General features: G+C 44.7%; 2 protein-coding genes across 5 annotated transcripts in view; one reads left to right on the top strand and one right to left on the bottom strand.

Annotated features, from left to right (window-relative positions):
- Positions 1-6471, top strand: part of FBXO11 (F-box protein 11) — a 77269-nt gene extending 70798 nt beyond the window's left edge. For all 3 annotated transcript variants that reach the window (XM_061354072.1, XM_061354082.1, XM_061354090.1), the window contains exons 16-23: positions 8-93; positions 452-528; positions 641-784; positions 1723-1833; positions 2969-3076; positions 4250-4358; positions 4938-5036; positions 5115-6471. In XM_061354072.1, coding sequence (XP_061210056.1) covers positions 8-93; positions 452-528; positions 641-784; positions 1723-1833; positions 2969-3076; positions 4250-4358; positions 4938-5036; positions 5115-5244 — 864 coding nt within the window. In that variant the 3' untranslated portion in view covers positions 5245-6471. The remainder of the gene's footprint in view (positions 1-7; positions 94-451; positions 529-640; positions 785-1722; positions 1834-2968; positions 3077-4249; positions 4359-4937; positions 5037-5114) is intronic.
- MSH6 (mutS homolog 6) lies at positions 6438-22179 on the bottom strand. Of its 2 annotated transcripts, none has more exons than XM_061354050.1 (10): positions 21954-22179; positions 20152-20354; positions 17347-17525; positions 12468-15012; positions 10520-10785; positions 9860-9977; positions 8345-8434; positions 7294-7448; positions 6965-7164; positions 6438-6609 (listed from the first exon to the last, which is right to left on the bottom strand). In XM_061354050.1, exons 2-10 carry the CDS (start codon positions 20309-20311, stop codon positions 6528-6530), a joined length of 3795 nt encoding a protein of 1264 aa, XP_061210034.1. In that variant the 5' UTR covers positions 20312-20354; positions 21954-22179; the 3' UTR covers positions 6438-6527. The 2 variants fall into 2 exon arrangements, with proteins under 2 accessions (XP_061210034.1, XP_061210044.1); XM_061354060.1 differs by having other exon boundaries at positions 12468-15009; positions 21954-22160.
- Between the last annotated feature and the right edge of the window lie 408 nt (positions 22180-22587).

The raw sequence follows: 22587 nt of genomic DNA on the forward strand, positions 1-22587 counted from the left end.
GTACTAGGTTGGAGTTTATTTTTATGACAATGGACACGGCGTTTTAGAAGACAATGACATCTATAACCACATGTACTCAGGGGTCCAGATAAGGTAAAGTGCATTCTGGTTTGACGTCAAAACAGATGTGGCTTGTTTTGTGCTCTTCTGGGCCTTTTTAATTGTTCTTGCATTTCTGTTTCTAAAAATAACTGTTTTGGAAATCCAGTATGTCTGAATACCCTCTGCTTCAACTTAGAAAACAGTTCTGCTGTTATAATAGCTTGGATGTTGAATAGAATGTGTGGCCCTTGAAGTCTGTAAAGCTAAAATACATCTGCATGCTTGGAAATAACTCTATTTTAGTAAGATTTTTAAGCAGCGAGATCTATGGGCACGTGTTTAGAGGTGTTCTAAGCACTGGGAGACAGTAACCTGTTTTACATGACTTGTTGCTTACATTTCTCTCTAGAACTGGAAGCAACCCCAAAATCAGACGCAACAAGATCTGGGGTGGTCAGAATGGTGGTATTCTTGTCTATAATTCTGGTAGGTTTGTTTTTCATGTTTATCCAGAACTGTTCATGTTTTGCAATATTACCTTTTCCCATTTATTATCCTTTTTGATTTTATTTTTTTTCCACCCTTCCTTCAATTTTAGGGCTTGGATTTATAGAAGACAATGAGATTTTTGATAATGCAATGGCTGGTGTATGGATTAAAACAGACAGTAATCCTACACTAAGAAGAAATAAAATCCATGATGGAAGAGATGGAGGCATCTGTATATTTAATGGGGGAAGAGGTAGTTTTTTCCCTTACTGTGGCATATACTGAGTATTCTGGATAAGAGTTTCATTTCAGATTAAGCAGTGTCCTTTTGAAAGCGCTCTTTAGAAACCTATCTCTCACCTTCTGAAGTAATGAAACAGTTACAATGAACATACATGGGTGCTTTTTAGCCTTAATTACCACTAATACTGAAATCTGTGGGAGGCAGAGGTAATTAATCTCATCCAAGATGACTGTTGGATTGCTGCTTAGGGCAGTCTTTTTATCTCATCTGCTTTTGTAAGCTTTGCTATTTGACTGAAAGACAGTATTTAATTCAAGACATGCAGCCAAAATAGTGCATCTGAACAGTTCAGATTCAGCCAGTATCAGAGGTTTACTGGGGTGGTGGTGGTGTAAAAGTAAAGACACGTCTTCCAGGAGGTATATTTGTAAACTTACAAGTGGTCCTCCTCTGAAATCCCCTGCTGACTATTGTGTGTCCCAATACCAGATTCCGATGTTTTGTAGGCAATCACTTGCTGTAAATGAGCTTTATGTTTTAAGTTAAGCACTTCAAAGTAACCCTGTCCTGCAGTAAAACAAAAATGCAATTTAAGCCTTGCTTTGGCAGGCTGCTCCTTCTAGAAGACAAGAACAGAAAGATGTTAGAAAAATGGAAGAAACCTTTGGGAAGTGTAAAGACTTAGTTTTCCCCCAGAAGGAAACCAGGGTTTTCTGTAATGGTGCATATGATCCCAAATTCTCTCTGTATGCTGAAAAAAATACATGGTTATGCACTGAGGATCACTTTAAACTTGTCTTGCTAACTTCAGTGCTGCTGATGGGTATTCCCCAAATAAAAGGTATTAGCAGGGTGATGATACATGAGATCTTTTGCAAGTACTTTATGGGATGGTGATAGGTAAGGAAGTGTTAACAAGCTCCAGTGTGGTGTTTGGTCTGTCACAGGTCTCCTGGAAGAGAACGATATCTTCAGGAATGCTCAAGCTGGTGTTCTTATCAGCACCAACAGCCACCCTGTGCTAAGGAAAAACCGAATATTTGATGGATTTGCTGCAGGTTTGTGTTGTTTAAATCAAGTCTTGAAGTGTTAGAGCTTAAGAGCAAGCTCTTCACAGAGCTAACGCTGAGATTGTTTACCCCACAGTACTGAGGGATTTTATCAGAGGCTGGGGATAGCCTTCTGTGTATTCTAGAACTGATTTCAGAATTGTAGCCAGAATATCTTTACAGCAGCCTCTGGAATTCCTGGGTGTTGAGGAGCGGCACATGTTCTGCTTCTCACTTGGCTGGGAAATACTTCTTCATTACTTTCTTCTAGAAGTAATTGAGGAAGCTATCTAGAGCATATTAGTAGCTGATCTGCTGGATGTCAGTTTGAATGTTTTATCAGTGCTGTAAATCGTTGGCAACAGCAAATAGACGTTTTAGAGATCTGAATTACATCTCGAGTACAACTTTCTCACTCCACAAACTTGAAAAATGAATAAAATGAGCATTCCTTACTCCAAAAGAGACTAGGAATGTTTGGTAGTGATTTTTGTGCGGTTTGCTGTTTAATGGTTGCAGTTCCATCCGTTTTCCATTCCAACTAAATTTGCGTTATTGAGTTTTCTCCCATCTTTCTTTCAGAAGCAGGAAGTTTTCTGAGGAGAGCCTCTAAAGGTGTTCAGTGTGGTGGGGGGAGAAGGATAGGTTGCTGTCAAGAGCAGTCCTGGACAAATGACTTGGAAGACACAGGTTACAGATAAAAGTTGAGATTTAAAGAAATGAATTTTAGGTTACCCATCTTAAGAACTTTCATTTTTCAAAGATACTCTAAGAAGGGTAAGGTATGTGCCCAAGAACTTTCAGATATACATGAAGATGACAGCTTTAAGCATCCAAGAATCATATCCCTCTTGAAAATACACAGTCATAATGTTGTTTTATTATCACATAAAGTAATAATCTATTGTTACGGCCAGGCAGCACGCATGCCAGCTGTAATGGATGTAATGGAAGTATGTGAACCTCAGTTTTATAGCAAATGAGAGTGTAATTTCCAGCTGTGTAAGTTTCCTTTTTCCCCCTGAGTTTATGAGGGTTAAAAAAAATGAGCCAAGTACAGATCATGACAAGAGGTACAAATGCACAATCACTGAGGGTTTAACTTTCCCACTTTCTTTTTTTCTCTCCCCCTGACCCAATAAAGGTATTGAAATAACAAATCACGCAACTGCAACGTTAGAAGGCAATCAGATTTTCAACAACCGCTTTGGAGGTTTATTTCTTGCATCTGGTGTCAATGTCACGATGAAAGGTGAGCCTGAGCCCTCGCTGGTTGGGTTTGTTCGCTTTGCAGGTTTTAATTTGCTGCTGGGTTTGGGGTTTACCATGCCATTCCTTATAGCGTTTCTGACTCAGGTCTTAGTAGCGCTTTAAGCTGAGTTGACACCAAGAGTTTCAGCTGAAGGTAATGAGCCAATAACTGAAGTTACTGGGTCTAAAAATCTAAGATAGCTTTAGACGAAGGCAAGTTAAGGTTCATATGTCAGAGCTCTGTTATTAGCTCTGTTTCTGAGCTGGGTACTGTACTTTGGGCCATCTCAGATTTCAAGTTAGTAGAATGGCAATTCCTTTGTCACATACCTGAATGCAAGTGTCCAGCAAAGAAGCATGTCTCACTTGGCTTTTAGGATCTAAAAGCATGAATACTCACAATCTCAAACCCCTTTTTTCAGAAAACAGGAACAGATTGCATGCATAAAACTCCCATGTATAGTGGGGAAGTGTGCATGAGACAAGATCCTCTTGGAGGAGATTGGAATGATGGTTTCAGTGACAGGCAGCTCCAGGAGGTTATTCTAGAAGAAAAAGGTTTGGTTTGCGGGGTTTTTACCCACTTGGCTGTACTTTATCTCCTTTAGACCACATAAGCATGAGCTCTCGCTCCCTGCTTCACAGCCCCTGGGCTTGCCAACTGCATCACTCAGCGCTGTGATGCCAGTGGAGCAGACAAAACTAGTTTGAGGGGCACTTCGGGACATGACAGAAGATCTAGTAGGTGAATAACAGAGAGGATTATGAAATTCACTGTGCCTTCGACACGTCTTTTAAATGCTGGAGTGGTCAGACCAAATTCCCACGTTTCCTGCGTTCTAAGGGATGTGTTGAAAGTCCTTAGGGTCATCAAGAGGCTTTCAAATGTTCAGATTTCAGACTCTCAAAAGAAGACTCCATCCTCTCAGGAAGGCTTCTTTCTAAGCATTAATTCACGGGTCAGTTCACAGAGAGTATTTAAATGAAAGCTGATCACGTATTGTACACAATGCGTGCAAAAAAGGAAGTCCTTCTGGTCAAGGAGTGCACTGCAGTCTTTGGGCATCTGTCTTCTAACCTGGCATGGAATATTTGATATGCTTCAGTGCCAAAACTAAACCAGAGTTATCTGTCCAGGTGTGATTAGTTCTTGGCTTTGTTTCCCCCCCAACAGATAACAAAATAATGAACAATCAAGATGCCATAGAAAAAGCTGTCAGTAGAGGCCAGTGTTTATATAAGATATCCAGTTACACCAGCTACCCGATGCATGACTTCTACAGGTAACAGGGGTTTTTTTCCATTGCCTACAGCCATGTTTTCAAATAAACACAATTTCTCTTATCCTAAGACCCCTAAAACAGTTGCCATATGTCTGTTAGCACATAGATGCGTGTTCTTCCTCAGCTGCAGCAGATGAGGATTAAGCAAGTTCTCCTTGTCATAGAACTCTAGAATGGCTTAGGTCAGAAGAGACCTTAAAGCTCATCTAGTCTCAACCCCCTGCCACAGGCAGGGACACCTTCCACAAGACCAGGTTGCTCCAAGCGCCTGTGTCCAACCTGGCCTTGAACACTGCAGGGATGGGGCAGCCACAGCTTCTCTGGGCACCCTGTGCCAGGGCCTCAGCACCCTCACAGGGAAGAATTTCTTCCTAATGCCTCATCTAAATCGGTTTAAAGCCATTCCCCCTTGTCCTGTCCATACATGCCCTTTTCAGAAGTCCCTCTCCGGATTTCCTGTAGACCCAAGCAGTCTTTCCCTGTATATCTTTCTCTTAGCACTGTTGTGCCCCTAGATGCTCCCCCAGCCCTTCACTCACCCCTTTTTGATTTGTGCTTAAACATGATGTTTCCCTTCAGATGTCACACCTGTAACACCACGGACCGCAATGCTATATGCGTGAACTGCATTAAGAAGTGCCATCAAGGACATGACGTAGAATTCATTAGACACGATAGGTATGTTCTGGGCACGTACTCTGAGCTGTTTGGACAGTGCAAGTGCAGGAGGAATTAAAGAGCTGTCTCTCTTTGCAGGTTTTTCTGTGACTGTGGTGCTGGAACACTGTCCAATCCCTGTACGCTTGCTGGAGAGCCTACACATGATACAGACACACTATATGACTCTGCTCCACCTATAGAATCCAATACATTGCAGCACAACTGAATTCCTTTCAGAAAGCAAGTCCTGCCATTCAAATAGCATAACTGTTCAAACCTTTTTTTTGGAGGAAGTTACACTTGCCCATTTCTGCAGAGAGACACTGTGTTAAAGCGGATGTGTGAGGTGTTGACACTATGGAGCTCAACCTACCAAAAAAGAAAGTGGCAATATGTTGACTCAGGATAACAGAACTGGGCGTTTTAGCATTACTGTGTAAAACAAAGACTTTGAAGGGACAGAAGTGAAGAAAAAAAAAATAAGCTGCAATTTTGTACAGATACCAACTTCTGAAAGCTGGTGTTTTTACAAGTAGCATTGAAGCGCAGTCCAATTTGCAGTAGTACTATTCTGTAGACAAGCAGCATTCTTTGTTGCTGCCTTTATGGACATGGGTACCAATTGCTTTTGTAACATGGTAAAAAAAAATGTGAGCTAGCACTTCTGCATTTCTTTTGATTTTTTTTTTAACATTTATTCAGATTGAGAACTATTGAGTTTAATGCTTTAATCTCATGTAGTTTGTTTCTAATTTCAAGCAAAAAAAAAACCAACTCTTATTGTACTTGAATGTGTCCTGTTTTGTTAGCACACCTAGACTTGCTGTAACTGTACTCATGTCCCAGTATGTACGTTCTTTCTATGAAAGAGAAAACACTAATCTTAAATTATATCCAGCAATTTTTCTGGTGTCCTCCCAAGTTAGAATAATCTCCTTCCCTGCCCCAGCAATAGTCTGTACTCAAACCACCCTAACAAAGAAGAAAAGAGCGAGTGTTTTAATGAGACTTCCTAGACTATAATGCACTATAAAACAAAGTACCCACGTAACTAAGTTTTGTGAAAGAACTTTTACTATGTTTTAAAGTACACCGTAGAAAGTCTCCTCAAAACAGTCTTGTATTTTACTCTGTTCATAGTTTTTTTTGAACAGTCTCGGACATTACTTAACCTGCTGGAAATCACAGCAATTTCCTGCTCTAATGAAGCTGAGACAAGTATATATACAGCCCTATCCAGTTTCATAGCTTTTTTCCATTTATGTGTATTGGTGACAGTGGGTAATCAACAGCCTGAAAGTGTATGCATGTACCATAACATCTAGACTTAATATATTGTGGAGTACTCAATAACCATTATGTAGAGGGTAGGTAAGAATTAAAGGGTTTAATTTCCTAGGAAAGACAATGGAAAAATGGTCATTTTTAAAAAATAAAGTTTATTAGATCATAACGTTGTCTGATACCAGCTTTTTTTGAGAAGTCACCAGTCCAAAGCCACTTGGGTCCTTAGAGATGGTTGATCATAGTGGTAAGTTTCTGAACAGCGTTTCCATCCCTCACTGCACCATCCACCACCAGGCACAGGTACCTGAGGGAGATCAGAGTCAGCTTCACTGAATGCAGATGCTTCAGCCTCCCTCACACTGCCTTAGGGGACACAGATGCCATCCTGTGTCTGGTATAAAGCTCCTCAATTCCCATACACCTCTATGCAAATTCAGCTCTGAGCCCTGGAGACTAGCAGGGGCTTAAAATACCACATTACTCATCATATCTGCCCTTCTGTAAGTCAGGCTTCAGTACTTCCTGACTGCTGGTGAAGTATGTTTGATACTCAGAGTTTTAACTGCCCCTTTTGCTATCAGCAAAAGCCACCACCCAAATTTTAAGATGGATGCCTGCTAAGCAAGGCAGGACTTGTAACAGGGAAACCAAGGCCTTACCTGAATACTCGCAGTGACATGGTCATTCTTTCAAACTCCTTTGCTTTTCTGTGCCCCTTCTGAATAACTTCCTCTGGAATATCAGCCAGTCTTGCTGCATTGAAGCCATAGCTCTTTGGACATGCTCCTTCAGTGAACTTGTACAGGAACGTGATTGTTTCCTGGCTTGGATCCTCACTCTCATTTTCAACCATACATGCCTAGAAAGAGCAAGTTACGAGTCAGTGTGTGTAACGGTTCATGTGTTTAGGTGACTCTGGGCAGAGGAGTGCAGGACAGCGGAGATAAGGCAAAACCCCACACGACAGCGGTCCCAACATCACACCTACCATGTGCCCCAGGCGCACAGCCACGTTGTGTGCGTGGTCCTCCACCAGTGAATGGTAGTGGGTGGAGAACAGGGTCCGGCACTTGATCTTCTCTGCAAGCTCCTTCACAACTGCACTGGCTATCGCTGTTCCGTCAAAAGTAGCTGTGCCTCTGCCTGGAGGAACAAGAGTGGCAAAGTGAACTCAATGTTCACCTTTAATTGTTCGGATTAAAAAACTGCAGGGAAGATGCTTTTCTAAAGGCAAGTGCAACACATTGTTTGCCATCTATCACAGAATCAGAATGGGTTGAAAAGGGACCTTAAAAGCTGATCTGGTTCCAACCCCCTGCCATGGGCAGGGACGCCTTCCACTAGACCAGGTTGCTCCAAGCCCCATCCAACCTGGCCTTGAGCACTGCCAGGGATGGGGCAACCACAGCTTCTCTGGGCACCCTATGCCAGTGCCTCACGACCCTCACAGGGAAGAATTTCTTCCTAATGTCTCATCTCAATCTCCCCTCTGTCAGGTTAAAGCCATTCCCCCTTGTCCTGTCCCTACAGGCCCTTGCAAAAAGTCCCACTCCAGATTTCTTGTAGGCCAAGGCACAAACCTGCCCTATCACTCTGTGTCGTTTCCCTTCCTCCTTGCTGTGTGGAAGATTGACAAACAGCAGTGAGTGGTAACAGCCACCAGCCTCAGCATGAAGTGACCCGAGTATTTGTCCTGTGACAATACCACTCTTCCACACTAGAAAATGACATTTCTTCTCTCTTGAGACTTGCTACTGGCTTGCTCAAGGTTTGCTGCAAGTAATCACCCAAAGGAAAGCAGGAAACTCAGCCAGAAATAGGCTAATAATGACTTGGGGATGGAGGTGGGCCATTAGGTCCAAGGGCACCCAAGAAGTGTGTTTTGAGAGAATTACATGGATGCTGACCAGCTAAACATTGGGAGCATTATGGTAAAATGGCCTGTGGATTCTTGGTTGTCATTTAGACAGCCCAACAACCTTACCAATAGCCTTTAACCTGCAGTTCAGTTTCCATCTGTTATAACACAGACTGATTACCCAGTTCATCCACAAGAACAAGGGAATGCTCTGTTGCATGCTGGAGAATGCTGGCAGTCTCACTTAATTCAACAAAGAAGGTACTTTCACCTATAAAAGAAATGATACAAAACACACCATGAAGTAGGCAAAGATCTGAAAACCACAACTAAACCCTCATTTAAGCTGCACTAAAATCCTGATCAAGCTAAAATGAAATTTGACAGCAAGGTGAAGATGAACAACAACATAAAACTGCTTTTTTTCCAGCATGAAAGCAGTCTCCATTTGCCAGAAGAAAAAGCAGGTTTTGGTTCCTTAAGAGCGCAGGCATTGGCAAAAGTACAGTTAATTAGGTTTTAGGACACCCCATCTCTGCTTTTAACATCACTGGTCACATGTACCAGCTGGACAAAAAGGGGCACGAAGGGTACAAGATGGGGAGAATCTTTGTGCTCTAAAAGTGCACAAGGCAGGCCCAAGGTGTGTGGCCTTTCTCTGTGAAAAAAGCAAGCAGCAAAGCTTAAAAAGAGACTTAAGAGACCAGACTTACTGGTTTGGTTGTTGATATCATCAGGTAATTAATTATTCAGATACTCATATGTACTCGAGTGAAGTATGGCAAAAGAAACGGACTCCTGCTAAGGACTGAACATCTCTGGGGAGTTCCATCAACCCAGGTAACACAAAGCCTGAAATTTAGACCTGCAATTGTTCTTCAGCAGCTCATGAGCGGAATCACACAATTATTCAGACCTTTGCACGTGATAAACCCACATGCATCAAGTCCAGAGTTACTAGTGCTTTGTAGGGTTCATTCCAAATAACCACACGCAGCAGCGATTAATATAACTTCAGAGCAAACAAGTATTTACTTCCTGTACTCGTGCTGCATGAGCACTACTGAGCTCAAACCCAAGTTTTTCAACATAAGTTATTAAGCAGCAATCCTGATTTTCTGCATTAATTTGAAGAAATTCCCAGGATTGAGTATGTTTTAACAGTATTTAGGAATAAGCATTTATTCTCTTTAGAAAATAAACCCATTAAATCACACAGGTAGGTAAAAAATGCTATTACTTAACATTTAATTCACAGAAGTCCTGTTGACATCCATTACAAAGTGGCTGCCATGGAAACTACAGAAACAAATCCTCTACAATAGCTACCTGCACATCACTGTCCTGTTCCAGAACACTTGGAAAAAGGTACCTATGTGAGTAGAACACAATCAACTCTACACTATCCAAAAAGATACTCCTTAGACTTGCACTCAGGTGGAAGGCAGGTTTTAATATTAAAACTCATTAAAAAGCAATCATATGTGTCTGTCAAACGTAACAGAGGACAAGCACATCAAACAAATGAAGGATAACTACAGTCCTGGTTCTACTCTGAGCAACAAGAGACAACTACCGTTGCCCAGCTCTCCCTGCAAACTCAACAGACGATCCCTTGCCACTTGCCACTCAGAGCAAGGAAAGAAACTCCCTCCTTGGCAAGAGCACTGTGGAGAGTTGGATTTCAGCCACTCACCTGACATAATCCTGTCTGAGGCACCAAGTCTCGTGAACACTCTGTCAATCGGTGTCAGCATGCAGACCTCAGCAGGTACGTAGCATCCCAGTTGAGCCATTATAGCCAGGAGACCAGCCTGCAGAACGAACATGAAAACATTCACATGTGCTTAGAGCTTCAGCTCCACAAAGAACAAGGGAATGAGACTCTATTCCCCCTAAAACAAAGGCTGGAGTACATAAACTTCCTACTGTTTTAACAGCTCCAGCCTGCAGCATCATAATCCCAAGTATGATTAAACTACTCTGAAAGTCTTCAAAACACAAGTTGTCACAGCAAGCAGTGTTCATAGAGCAAACCCCTGTTGCTTTCACACTTGCTGCTGATCCCTATTTTCATCTAGTTCTACCTGCAGAAGCATCTTCTCCCAGATGATATCAAGTCCTAGATATGCATAAGGCCACTTGGAAGAGAGGAAAGATACTCTACTGCTTTTTCCCCACTGAAGTAGAAAATTTACCACCTAAACATGGGCATTTTCTACCACATTATACTTTGTCTTTGCACTGCACACCCTGAAGACCACTAATGGTACCTCCTCTGACATTTATAAACAGTCTATTCCTTTATGCAAAACACAGATGTACTCTGCAACATCCCACGTCAATAGACCATCACCTGTCTCATGAGCGTAGATTTGCCACCCATATTCGGGCCAGTTACTAAGACACAGGAAGCTTCACTACTGCCATCTTCTTCTTTGCTGCCTATCACGATGTCATTAGGAATGAAATCATCCCCAAAGAAAGTCTTTGTAATGCATGGGTGGCGTGAATTTTTAAGTTCCAGGAAGGGAGGAGCACTATCCGCAGGCAGTAGAATTACGGGTCGGCACAGTGGTCCATCACCGTCTTGACTGTAGTTAGCGAGGGAAATCAAGACATCTATAAGGTTAAGAGAAATTCCAATAAGTCACACTTTGACCTTTCCTTATTCATTCACTGGAATGCATTTACTCATTCAATAGCATTTTTGTAAACACCAGTTTCTGTTTCATTTTCCTGGTAAGGAAAACACCCAGGAAGTCCTCCAGAACAAATAAAAGGTGTGGATATCCACAGTGTCTTTCCTCATCCCTTCCACATTCCCGATGATGTCAGATTAAAAATCCTCCACTCTTAACTTGTAATTTACAAGTCTTTAAAATCCACACCATTTCACTTCAAAAGCTACTTCCTTTAGCATACATGTTTCGACGTGTATGTTAAAACAACTACTTTCTTGTACTGCTTTAATTCAGAACAAGGTAAGCCAAGAGAAAATCAGCTTTTGTGCCAATGAAAACCTGAAGAATCCTAACACTGCTTGCAAGTACCAGCATAAATTTATAACCACTGAAGTTGTGTTGGCCTTGCAGAAAGCAGCAGCACAGCCCCCTCAGCTCACCTGCCTCTACAGTTCTAAAAGCCAACTGCCTACAAAATGGGACTGTGTTATGTGACTTCAGAGACTTCATCTACACACATTACAGCTGCCTCCCTCTCCGCCTCTCCTCTACCCAGCCCTGGCTGCCACTGCAGTGTGGCTGCTTCCCAGCTCTCCCAGACCACTCGGAGAATCCATTCCCAGACAACGCTCCCTCCCTCTCTACCTCTCCTCCATCTTCTGCCCTAGTGGCATTCAGAGAGTGCTTTCATTTTCCCCTGCAACAAAGACATCCCAGAGTGCCTCACACTAGCAGAGAATTCACAGCACAGAGTATGCCAGTCCTGAGAAGGGAACAGAGATGACTGTCTTACCCCAGAAATTTAAGGAATATTTTGGGGAGTCTTTCTACTCAATGGCCTTCTTCAAGGCAGTGACAATGACCACATTTTTAATTTTAAAGGCTGCTGGAAAAGGACAGGATTCTTCCCTTCTCCTCCACTAAGGCCCCCCCTGCAGCTCTGCATCCAGCTCTGGGGGCAACAACACAAGAGGAACCTGGAGCTGCTGGAGCAAGCCCAGAGAGATGCTCTGAGTGTGGTGAAGCTCTGGCACAGGGTGCCCAGAGAAGCTGTGGCTGCCCCATCCCTGGCAGTGTTCAAGGCCAGGTTGGACACAGGGGCTTGAAGCAACCTGGTCTAGTGGAAGGTGTCCCTGCCTGTGGCTGGGGGCTGGAACTGGGTGTGCTTTAAGGTCCCTTCCAACCCAAACCAGTCTGTGACTCTATGAAAGCAACCTGCTCAGATTGGAAGGAGGTGACTAGCAGGTCAGATTTTGTTACCTCCACCTCTTATCACTGTCTTCACTTATAAGAATCTACCAATCCATACATAAGTATCCCAAAAGCAGTGAGAGACCCTCCAGGCTATGCTGAGCTGTGAGAAATCCTCAGCTGCACACCTAGAGAGGCACAACAGAAGGAAGATCTTGCACATGTGAAGACCCAGCAACTGCCACCTACCAACCAGCAGGAAACAGGTGATCCCTGACAGTTATCAATGTTTTACCAAAATCAGAGCTTTTAAACTACAGACTAAGCGCTGGCAGTGAGCCCTTTTTGCTTACCCAGATGAGATTCCATCATTTACTAAACAAGGCGATGGTTTCTTTGTTGCATGTCAAAAAGAAGACGAGCTCTTACCTAACACAGCAATGCACTCCACAGCTGTGTGCCAGTCCTTGCTGTTCTTGTCAAAGTTGTAAAACAAGCGTCTCATACAGTCCTTCAGTGCTGCATCCCGGCGCTCTTCAGCATTAACCATTGCAGCCAGCATCTTCTCAATCTCCTTGGTCCAGTAACGTTTGTACCCCTTCCTGCTTGACTTCAGCTCATATTCCTCAGGCAGTTTCCGTGACACCATGCTTTCCGGTATCTCCATTTGGTATCGGTTTTTGCCTGCCCCCCAGTACAGCACAGATTTGAATCCAAGCAGTTTGCGTTGCTTATCCAGGTACTTCTGAAGTTCTTCCTCAACAGCTTTAATATCCTGTAGTGCTTTGTCATAATCAGGGTCAAAACCTGCCTTTGGAGTAATCACCCCTGTCTTTCGAGCCTGGTTATGATCAAAAGCAGTATCCCACCTTTTAAGCTCAGCACTCAAGTCTGGGAAGCGGCCGTCTGGGTTTTTGTCTTTGCGGGTGACCAGCTGCTTAAGGACTTTAGACTTGAAGTCACTGGCACTTTCTTCCATGCCATCGACAATTTCACTCATGACTTTAAACCCCTCCAGTGCAGACAAGAAGTCAGCAATCTTCTTCTTGCTGTATTTGATCTCTTCATAGAAGACGGCCCTGCTGTCAGGATGGTTCTGGCTTTTAAGCGGCGATCCGATGCTGTGTATTTTGCTGAGCAGCCTTTCAAGGTCAGGCAGTTTCTTCAGGTGCTCACTAACTTCAGACATTTTATCTGGCACTGCCAGAAGGTCCTCGACAGCATCCAAACGATCGTTGATGGATTTCGGATTGCAAAGTGGAGCGCAGAGCCACTGCTTCAGGAGGCGCTTCCCAAATGGCGTACAACAAGAATCGATCCTCTCCAACAAAGTACCTTCCGTGGTTCCATTGGTCCCGTTCTGCAGGACTTCCAAGTTCATGAGGGTGACTCCATCCAGCACCATCCGCTGGTCAGTTTTGGCAAAGAAACTACTTGGCCTCATCGTTTTTGCAGTGTCAATATCCACAGGGATATACTCCTCAAAGTCCGCCAGCGATAACAGCTCCTGATCAATCAGGCATCTTTTCAGGTAGAAGACACATCCCCCAAGTGCTGACAAAGCTAATTCACTGTTCTCCCCAGGAGTTAATCCCAGAGAGTCGCTCTCTGAAGTCAGAGATTTGATTACAGAGGGCAGAGAACATCCGTTTTCAGAGTTCTCACTCTCCTTGAAATATCCTTCTTCAAGAAGGACTTTTAGTGTTTTAGATGCATTCCAGAACTGGGAACCAGAGATCAGCCCTTCCTGAATGCAAGAAATAAGTGAGCCCTTCAGTATCTTCTGTGTGTCCACAGACAGGTTCCCCTTCTCATACAGTACCTGCACAGGAGTGTAATGTGCTACTAAAGTCCTAAACCTCGAACAGTGCCGATCATCCGGGAACTGCCCAACATAGAACTTCCCCACTGATGCGTCAACGAAGCAGACCCCATAAACACGCTGTCCAGAGGAGTCTTCTTTCTCCTTCACACACAGAAGGTATTTGTTATGGTTCTCGGAGGGATCACAGTCCATGATGCCGTAAGTCTGAGTTCCTTTGGTGATGATTCTGCAGATCTCACGGCGTACAACCTTGTCGAACTTTGTCGGGTGGGCCATCGACTTGTAGCGCACTTCCATCATTTCTGGAGTCTCTGTTTGCTCCACACGGGCAACCTTGTAGCCTTTCTGCACCAGAACATCACAGAACCTGCCAAACGCAATTTCTGGAAACCCTGAATGTGCCCAAGTCCCCTTCATGAAGATCAGGCCCAGCTCATTCACACCAGTGACTGCATCCATGTGGTACAACTCATAGAATTTTCCAACTTTGTAGAAGATCACAGCATCAAAGTTCTGACTTTTCAGCTGCCACCACCTCCGCATCCCTGGTGTGCACTTGTTGAGATAGTCCTCAGGCACATACAGAGTGCAGGGGTCGTAATCAGGGTCATTCTGCCGCCTCTTGCGTGCATCTTTCTTTTTCCCTTCCTGCAGCCAGTCAAGCTTCTCATGCTCCCACACTGTGAAGCCACTGCTCCCTCCACTGCAAGCAGCTGCTTGAGATTCAAAATTCTCAGGTGCTGCAAATGATGTCAGCTTAGACTTAGCTTCTAAAGAAACCGTTGCTGCTATTTTGGGCGTTTCAGAACGTTCATTTTCTAAGCTGCTCCTTTTAGCAGGCTTGTTTCTCTGTCTTCTCTTTCGTTTAGAAGGGACTTTGATGGGACTTTCTGCAACACTCTCTGCATCTGTCCCCACGTCACTAGATTCATTTTCATCCACCCCACTGCTAGCTTCCTCGCTGCTTGCTGTATCTTTCACATCAGGCTTGAACTCTTCGTCAGAGCCATCGTGCTCACTGTCAGAATCCAGCACTCTTCTCCTTTTGGTTTTTACAGCACCTTCACCGGTCATGACTCGCTTATTACTCTTCACATCCTCCTCACTATCACGGTCATCACTGTTGCCTGATGCACTTCCACTCATCTGCTGGGGAGATAGATTATTTTACCAAAAGAAAATTCTGCCTACAAAGTAAAGTATTGCTGCTGCAAAAAGAAGTGAAAAAACATTCAACTTATGTAGTAGCTGTGATATTTCAAGTAAGAGACAGTAAGAGCCACAACCAATTCTGTTTACCTTCACAGACCTTATTCCCTTGCATAAGTACCTGCTACCAGCCAGTGGCATAATTACTCCTCTCTGTATTCCTTACAGCCTCATTCACTACTTTGCATAAGTGATGCACTGATGAACAAAACATTTAAAGTGGACAAAAGCCATATGGTACATGAAATTAGGTACTAGCCTATATAAACTTTGACCACAGTGGTTTGACTTGGATTTTTGGGGTTGTTTTGGGGGTTTGTTTTGGGTTTTTGTTGTTGTGGTGATGGTGTGTTTGTTTTGTGGGGTTTAGTTAACTACCTGTTTCCACCCATAGACATACTACCTTGTAGTAGCCTTCAAGAAGATCATGTGTGTGTGTAGGAGAAATAAAATTATTTGCCTTTATTTGCCTTTTCAGGCTGAAACTTCAAGAACTCCAGCACCAGTGTGGAGAAAACCAGCACTGGAGGGACTGCCAAGAGTCCAACTGTCAAGTGCCAGTGCCCACTGCACCGTTGCCACAAACAAAGTGCTTGGAATGGCATCTGTCCCTTGGGGCAACGCTACACTGAAGAAAGAGTAGATGGGCCATGCTGACAGAGGAGGTAAGAGAAACCACTATCCCATTAACAGTTTCTTCATACCATTCGTACGCAAAGAGTTGTGGTCAATGGCTCCATGTCCGGCTGGAGGCCAGTTACAAGTGGTGTCCCTCAGGGATCAGTGTTGGGACCGGTCTTGTTCAACATCTTTGTCAGTGACATGGACAGTGGAATTGAGTGCACCCTCAGCAAGTTTGCCAATGACACCAAGCTGTGTGGTTTGGCTGATACGCTGGAGGGAAGGAATGCCATCCAGAGGGACCTTGACACGCTTGTGAGGTGGGCTGATGCCAGCCTCATGAAGTTTAACCATGCCAAATGCAAGGTCCTACACCTGGGTCAGAGCAATCCCAGGCACAGCTACAGGCTGGGCAGAGAAGAGATTCAGAGCAGCCCTGCAGAGAAGGACTTGGGGGTGCTGGTCGATGAGAAAATGAACATGAGCCAGCTTCAGTGTGCGCTTGCAGCCCAGAAAGCCAACAGTATCCTGGGCTGCATCAAAAGGAGCGTGACCAGCAGGTCGAAGGAGGTGATCCTGACCCTTTACTCTGCTCTCGTGAGACCTCACCTGGAGTATTGTGTGCAGTTCTGGTGTCCTCAACATAAAAAGGACATGGAACTGTTGCAATAAGTCCAGAGGAGGGCAACGAGAATGATCAGGGGACTGGAGCACCTCCTGTATGAAGATCAGCTGAGAAAGTTGGGGCTGTTCAGCCTGGAGAAGAGAAGGCTGCGTGGAGACCTCATAGCAGCCTTCCAGTATCTGAAAGGGGCCTATAGGTATGCTGGGGATGGACTCTTCATTAGGGACTGTAGTGATAGGACAAGGGGTAACGGGTTAAAACTTAAACAGGGGAAGTTTACATTGGATATAAGGAGGAAATTCTTTCCTGTAAGGGTGGTGAGGCACTGGCACAGGCTGCCCAGGGAAGCTGTGAATGCTCCATCCCTGGTGGTGTTGAAGGCCAGGTTGGACAGAGCCTTGGGTGGCATGGTTTAGTGTGAGGTGTCCCTGCCCATGGCAAGGGGAATTGGAACTGGATGACCTTAAGGTCCTTTCCAACCCTAACTATTCTATGATTCCTTTTTAAAGAAATCTGTTCCAATGCATCTGGTGGTACTGAAATATTTGAATGATTCACAATACAAGGTGAATACAATAAAATAAAAGATCTTTTAATTACCTGACCAACAGACTAGTGTTAACAGTACAAGAATTTGTATTCTAATGCTGCTCTACAAGAACAGGGCAAGCTCCAAAACTCCTATTTAACACCTTAATACTCAAAAAAATCAGAAATTTCTATATCATAAGCAAATGAAAACTTCAGATTGATCTTAAGGGGAGCTTGGAAGATGAATAGCAGATAGAGAAGATAAAAAGATGCATCACGAAAAAAGTGTGAGCGAGAAAGTGGGTCACCTGAATTACCCAAGGACTATGAAGAGTCAGAGAAGTTAAGCAGCTTCTGAGGTCAGCCCTTACCACACAGAACACCAGGGAGGTTTCAGACTTGTCTCTCCAGCTAGATACTCCACTCTTAGTTCCAAAAGACAGCTTCTAAGTTCTAGCACTGCCTCTGAAAATGACAGCAAGAAAGAAAAAATTTACCTCCACTTCCTGCTCTTCCTCATCCTCCTCTGTGTCTGAAGGTTCATTGCATACTGCCAGTTCAAGCCGCTTGGTCTTATCTTTATTCATTGCATCGTCTGCTAGCACCATTGCTCTTTTAATTTCAGGCTTTGCACTGTAGAACATACCACCCTTCAGTGCCTCCACATCTGATGAACCTGTAAAACCACAAATAACTTGTCAGAAACCAAAGTTAGTCTAGCATTCAGCCAGCCCTTTAGTTATTGTTCATACTTCACTTTGAAACGTATTCAGACAACTAGTACAGTTACCTTAAATTTGGTGGTTACCAGTCATTTCCACCACATCTTAAATATTCATTCAGGCAAATAAGTACCCCTAGAGAAAGTATAACCACTCACAAACAAAATGAATGCCCATACATGAACACCTGAAGAGCTGCTTCTACTTCTGTAACTCATTACCACATCTGAATACTTCTAAGCTGAGCACTAAACACCCTCACACTAACTATAGTTACTACTGAAAAGTAACACTTTATACCAGCAATGCAGCAGACCTGACTGAGGCCACATAGCTAGTTTAGCAGTGATAGGCAAGTTCAGCCACAAAATTATCTTCAAGTTATGGCCATCAGTCATCTATGACAGGCCCTTTGGCTAAAGCTCTGCTGGCTGTTCAAACTGCTCCTGTAACTGCAGCAAGGCCCAATACCAGCCAGATTAACTGCACAGCAGTCACACTGCCAGTTCACCTGACACTGCAGCTTATCAAGCAAAGCCTGCTATTAATAACTGCACTATCCCCTCATCCTCTTTCATATCCCTTGAGCACCACAGCTCCTCCTCCACTACCTGTACATAAACACAAAGTCAACTAGTCTACAGACTGATTTCTAGAAAGGGTCCCCAAAGATGCTAAAATTCATCTTCATAGAACCACAGAATAGTTTGGGTTGAAAGGGACCTTAAAGATTGCCCAGTTCAAACCCTACCATGGGCAGGGACACCTTCCACTAGACTAGGTTGCTCAAAGCCCCTTCCAACCTGGCCTGGAACTCTGCCAGTGGTGGGAGTTTTCATCATAAACAACAGGCTATTACACGCTTCAGATCTTAATGCAATGCTCAAAATATGAATCGTATCCATAATGTATTATGTATTCAATCTGAATACATAAAACAAGAATAAAGGGCATAATAGTAGACTACAGATGGGGAGAGGTGATCCCTTTTTCTGTTCTTGCTTAGTGTAGCTGGCTGCATACAACAGTAGGATCTGCTTGAGTATGTCCTCTTGTGAATCCCTTCACATTTCAGCTCTAAATCAACAGCAGACAAAAGGCAGCTGATTTGTAGGAGGCCAACTACCTCAGAAATGAGCCAAACAGAATTCTCTCTCACATTCATTTCTTTGAGCTTGCAGTAGCAAAGCATCCAGTTACAAGTAGCTACTTCTTCAGCACGAATGCAACACGTTAGCAAACCAGATCTCCATTTTGATTTTGCAAATGAACTGAGACAACCTAAAAATACTGCATGTTTAATACTGGCAATATAACAATGGCAGGAGAAAAATAGCATCTTATAATTTAATCGCATTCTCAAGTGTATCTCCACCTCTTGTATGCCCAACTGTCTAGCGCCCTGCTGTCTCTATGTATTCAGTTACAAACAATAACCCTGTGTAAGAAATCTATTTTCTTACTCAAAGACTCCAAAACTCTTATTTTGTATATAAAGATGCTTTTTGTCTGAATTTAAAAGCAAATCATGTCCTTTAAATACTTTTACTCTATTCTGCATTAGCCGTATTTCTTACAGATAGACCCTGTGTTTCTGTGCCTGGAAGTTCCAAACACTTCTGTTCTGCAATTCTCTTTCGGCAAGGAGATCAATTTCCTTACCTGCATTTGCTCCTAAGAGGTTAAAATATACTTGGTTCTTTTAAAACACCTCCAGGAAAGATACATACAAACCCTGGACCAATTCCCTTGGGTTAAATTATGCTAACACTTCCGGTAATAACATTACCATTTTAAATTAAACTAACTATGCCTTAAGTGCAGTACATTTAAGTATCAACAAGCCAAAAAATAACATGACTACATGATCACAAAATGGAACTGATTTGTAAAAAGAAATAAACTGTTTAAATTCAGTTATTTCACTGCATCATAAGCAAATCTATAGTATGTCAAAAATACTGTACTGTACCTAAAGCACTTGTTGGAATAACAAGACGGCAGCACACTGATTTACACAGCAACACCAGAATTACAAAACAAGGGGAAAACAGACCTTAATTATTAATAAGGTGAGATTTATTATGCAAAATGTTTTAATTCTTGATGACATTTGATTTTCTTTAGTTAGCCAAATCATTTCTTCAATATGACAAGCACCAAGTCTGCTCTGTAACAACAAGCACTACCCTAACAAAGTTGCATATTTTATTAACAAAACTGTACTACATAGCTTAAAAGAAATAATGTCACAGTAGAATTGATTTTAGCAACCTAACACCCTGCACCTAGTGTTTTCATTCTGGACAAACTGCAGTTCCCAAACAGCTGCTTAAAAACTGTGTTTGGCATTGCTAATATTTTAAGGATTTCAGGTCTAAAAACTGAAACAGTGGATTTATCTTTTACATCTTCTTTTACATTGATGGGAGAAAACACAAAATATGCTTTCCCACTCAATACTGATCTTGATTTTGCTGCTCTTTCTCCATGGGCAATACCATATCCTACACCTCATGCTTATTTTCCCAAAGCAAGTGGCCTATTTCCATTTCAGAAAGTTCTATTTATATCTCTTACCTTTATACGGCCTCAGATACTTCATACTGACCCAGCCCCTCGTAGGGCTGTCATCAAAAAACTGTACATGGACACGAGTGGATTTCCCTTTTCCTCTGACTATTGTTTTTTCAGTTGGATGGTTGTATATGAGACACGGCCACCAAGGATAACCTTCCATCTTGGCCCAGACCAGGTCACCAGGCGAATACTCACAGGAGACACTGCAGAGACAACAGATGTGTAATGTAAGGAACATAAACACCTAAAACAGCTCTCTTCCTAAACATAACTGCACACTGCTTCCAAGCAGCTTGCCCTCTAAACATCCTGGAAGGCTCCCATGTGGTATGACCTGGATTATACAGTCTTCCTACACCACCCCCAACCAAGTTTCTGGATTTATACCTCCCAGTTCTCCTGGATCCCCACTGAGACAGACCTTTACAGTCACAGACGAGGTTGGGAAGCACCTCTGGAGGTCATCTTGTCCAACCACTCAAGCAGGGCCACCTAGAGCCATATGTAATCAGATTCTTAGTGTCTGTTACCCCTTCTTAAGGGAAGCAGCCCACTTAAGGGTGGGGAAGAGAGAGCAACTGGATCCAACCAGACATTAAAACAAAGCACTGCAGACTATGTATTATGAATCATGAACCTACATGACAAGTTTTCCTGCAGAGACTAATTCTCAAGAGGGTACCTAAATTAAATTAGTGTGATTTAAGGAAAACCCTCAAGCTACAAAAAAAATTAATTAATAAATAAAACTGTCTCTGCTGCAAAGCACTTGATGCAGCTTTTATTTGCTTTCTCCTCCTGCCCCAAGATTTCAACCCAGCCACTGCCACACTCTGCCACTGATGGCCGGGGGCATTCCTACAGCCTGTAGCCAAACAGTGACACTGATCAGGCTGGAGAGAGTCCAGAGAAGGGCCACAGGGATGACTCAAGGGCTGGGCAGACGCGAGAGAGTTGGATTTGTTCAGCCTGGAGAAAAGAAGGTTCAGAGGAGACTTTATCACCATGTGCCAGTATTTAAAGGGTGGCTATAAAGAAGATGGAGACTCTTTTTACCACGAGTCGCACAGAAAAGACGAGGGGTGATGGGGACAAGTTACTGCTGGGGAGACTCCAATTGGACATAAGAGGAAAACTTTTCACAGGGAGAACTATCAGGCATTAGAATAACGTCCCCAGGGAAGTGGTGGATGACACAACATTGGGTACTTTAAAGGCTCCGCTGGATAGGCCGCTGGGACATCTGGTCTAGGTCATGCTTTGCCTAAAAAAAGTTGGACCAGAGGATCCTTGGGGTCACTTCCAACCTTAAGTGACCGCAATTCTACGACACTCACTTCGACAGCACTTGGGACACTCGTGATACAGACCTGACAGGAGACTTAGGCAGTACTGAAAGAATGTATTTCAACCCGGCAAACACAACAGGACCAGACCCGCTCTGCGCGGATGTCGGCGTTATCCCGCCCCGCCAGGACACACACACGCTGGGTGCATTGTGTGTATGTTTATACAGACACACACAGAAGCACCTTCCGGCGGTTCCTACCGAGCGCCGGCCCCGCGCAGTGAGGCTCGCTGCGAACCGGCCCCTGCTCCCCACCGGGAAGGCCCCAGCAGGCCCAAGGCCCGGCGGGCGGCCACCGTCTCCCGGTGGGAAGGGAAAGGCGTACGGACACCGGCGGCCCCGAGGGGTCCCGCTTCAAAAGCCACCCACTCCCCGTCCGCAACGGGCCGCGCGTTGCCGCTTTGCCCCCTGCAGGCCTCGGCCCCGCGGCCTGCTCTGCCCCCCCGCCGCTTACCCGTGCGCCTTGGCGGCCGCGCCGTCCCCTCCGCCTTTCTTCCCCGTCTCCTTGCGCCGGGCCGCTGCTCTGCCCGCTGTGCCGTTCCTCGCCTCGGTTGCGGTGGTCTCACACCCATTCTGCTCCCCCGAAGAGCGGCGGCGGGTCCCCGCGCCGGCCTCTGGCTGCTCCGGGACCGGTGCTGGTGACGGGGCCGATTCCGGCGGTGCCGGCCGAGGCGGTGCCGGTGCGGCCTTGGTGAAGAAGCGGAGCAGAGTGCTCTGGTGAGACATGGCCACGGCGGGAAGCGCAGCGCCCACAGCGCGCCAAACCCGCCACCGCCCGCCCCGCCCCGCCCCGGCCCTGAGCGTGCCCGGCACGGCACGGCACCGCCCCGCCCCGCCCCGCCCCGCCCCTCCCAGCTGCCGCTGGCGGGAAACGCGGCGGGGATGGGGATGGTGGTGGTGGTACCGTTATCCGCCCGGTGTCCCGGTTCCTCAGGCCTGCCCGCCTCAGCCCCGGGGCCCGGAGAGGCTCCTTATGCCCGTCCCGCTTTCTCTCTCCCCGCTGCTGGTGGAGAGCCCGTGGCGCTTCAGGCTCCGCCGTGAGGCAGCGTCCCGGCCTGCGGCGCCTGAGACCCCGTCCCCGGGCGAGC

The sequence above is a fragment of the Neopsephotus bourkii genome, unplaced genomic scaffold (genome assembly GCF_033783945.1).
Source record: "Neopsephotus bourkii isolate Nb327-2 ecotype Australia unplaced genomic scaffold, CSIRO-AGI_Nbou_v1 NB_71, whole genome shotgun sequence".
NCBI classification, from domain to species: Eukaryota; Metazoa; Chordata; class Aves; order Psittaciformes; family Psittacidae; genus Neopsephotus; species Neopsephotus bourkii.

Excerpts from the sequence above, each read along its gene's own strand:
- MSH6 (XM_061354050.1), bottom strand. The coding sequence starts at position 20,311 with ATGGAAGGTTATCCTTGGTGGCCGTGTCTCATATACAACCATCCAACT. Across the intron at positions 17,526-20,151 it reads GTATCTGAGGCCGTATAAAG|GTTCATCAGATGTGGAGGCA; the intron begins GTAAGAGATATA and ends GTGGTTTTACAG. Across the intron at positions 15,013-17,346 it reads AGGAAGAGCAGGAAGTGGAG|CAGATGAGTGGAAGTGCATC; the intron begins GTAAATTTTTTC and ends CTATCTCCCCAG.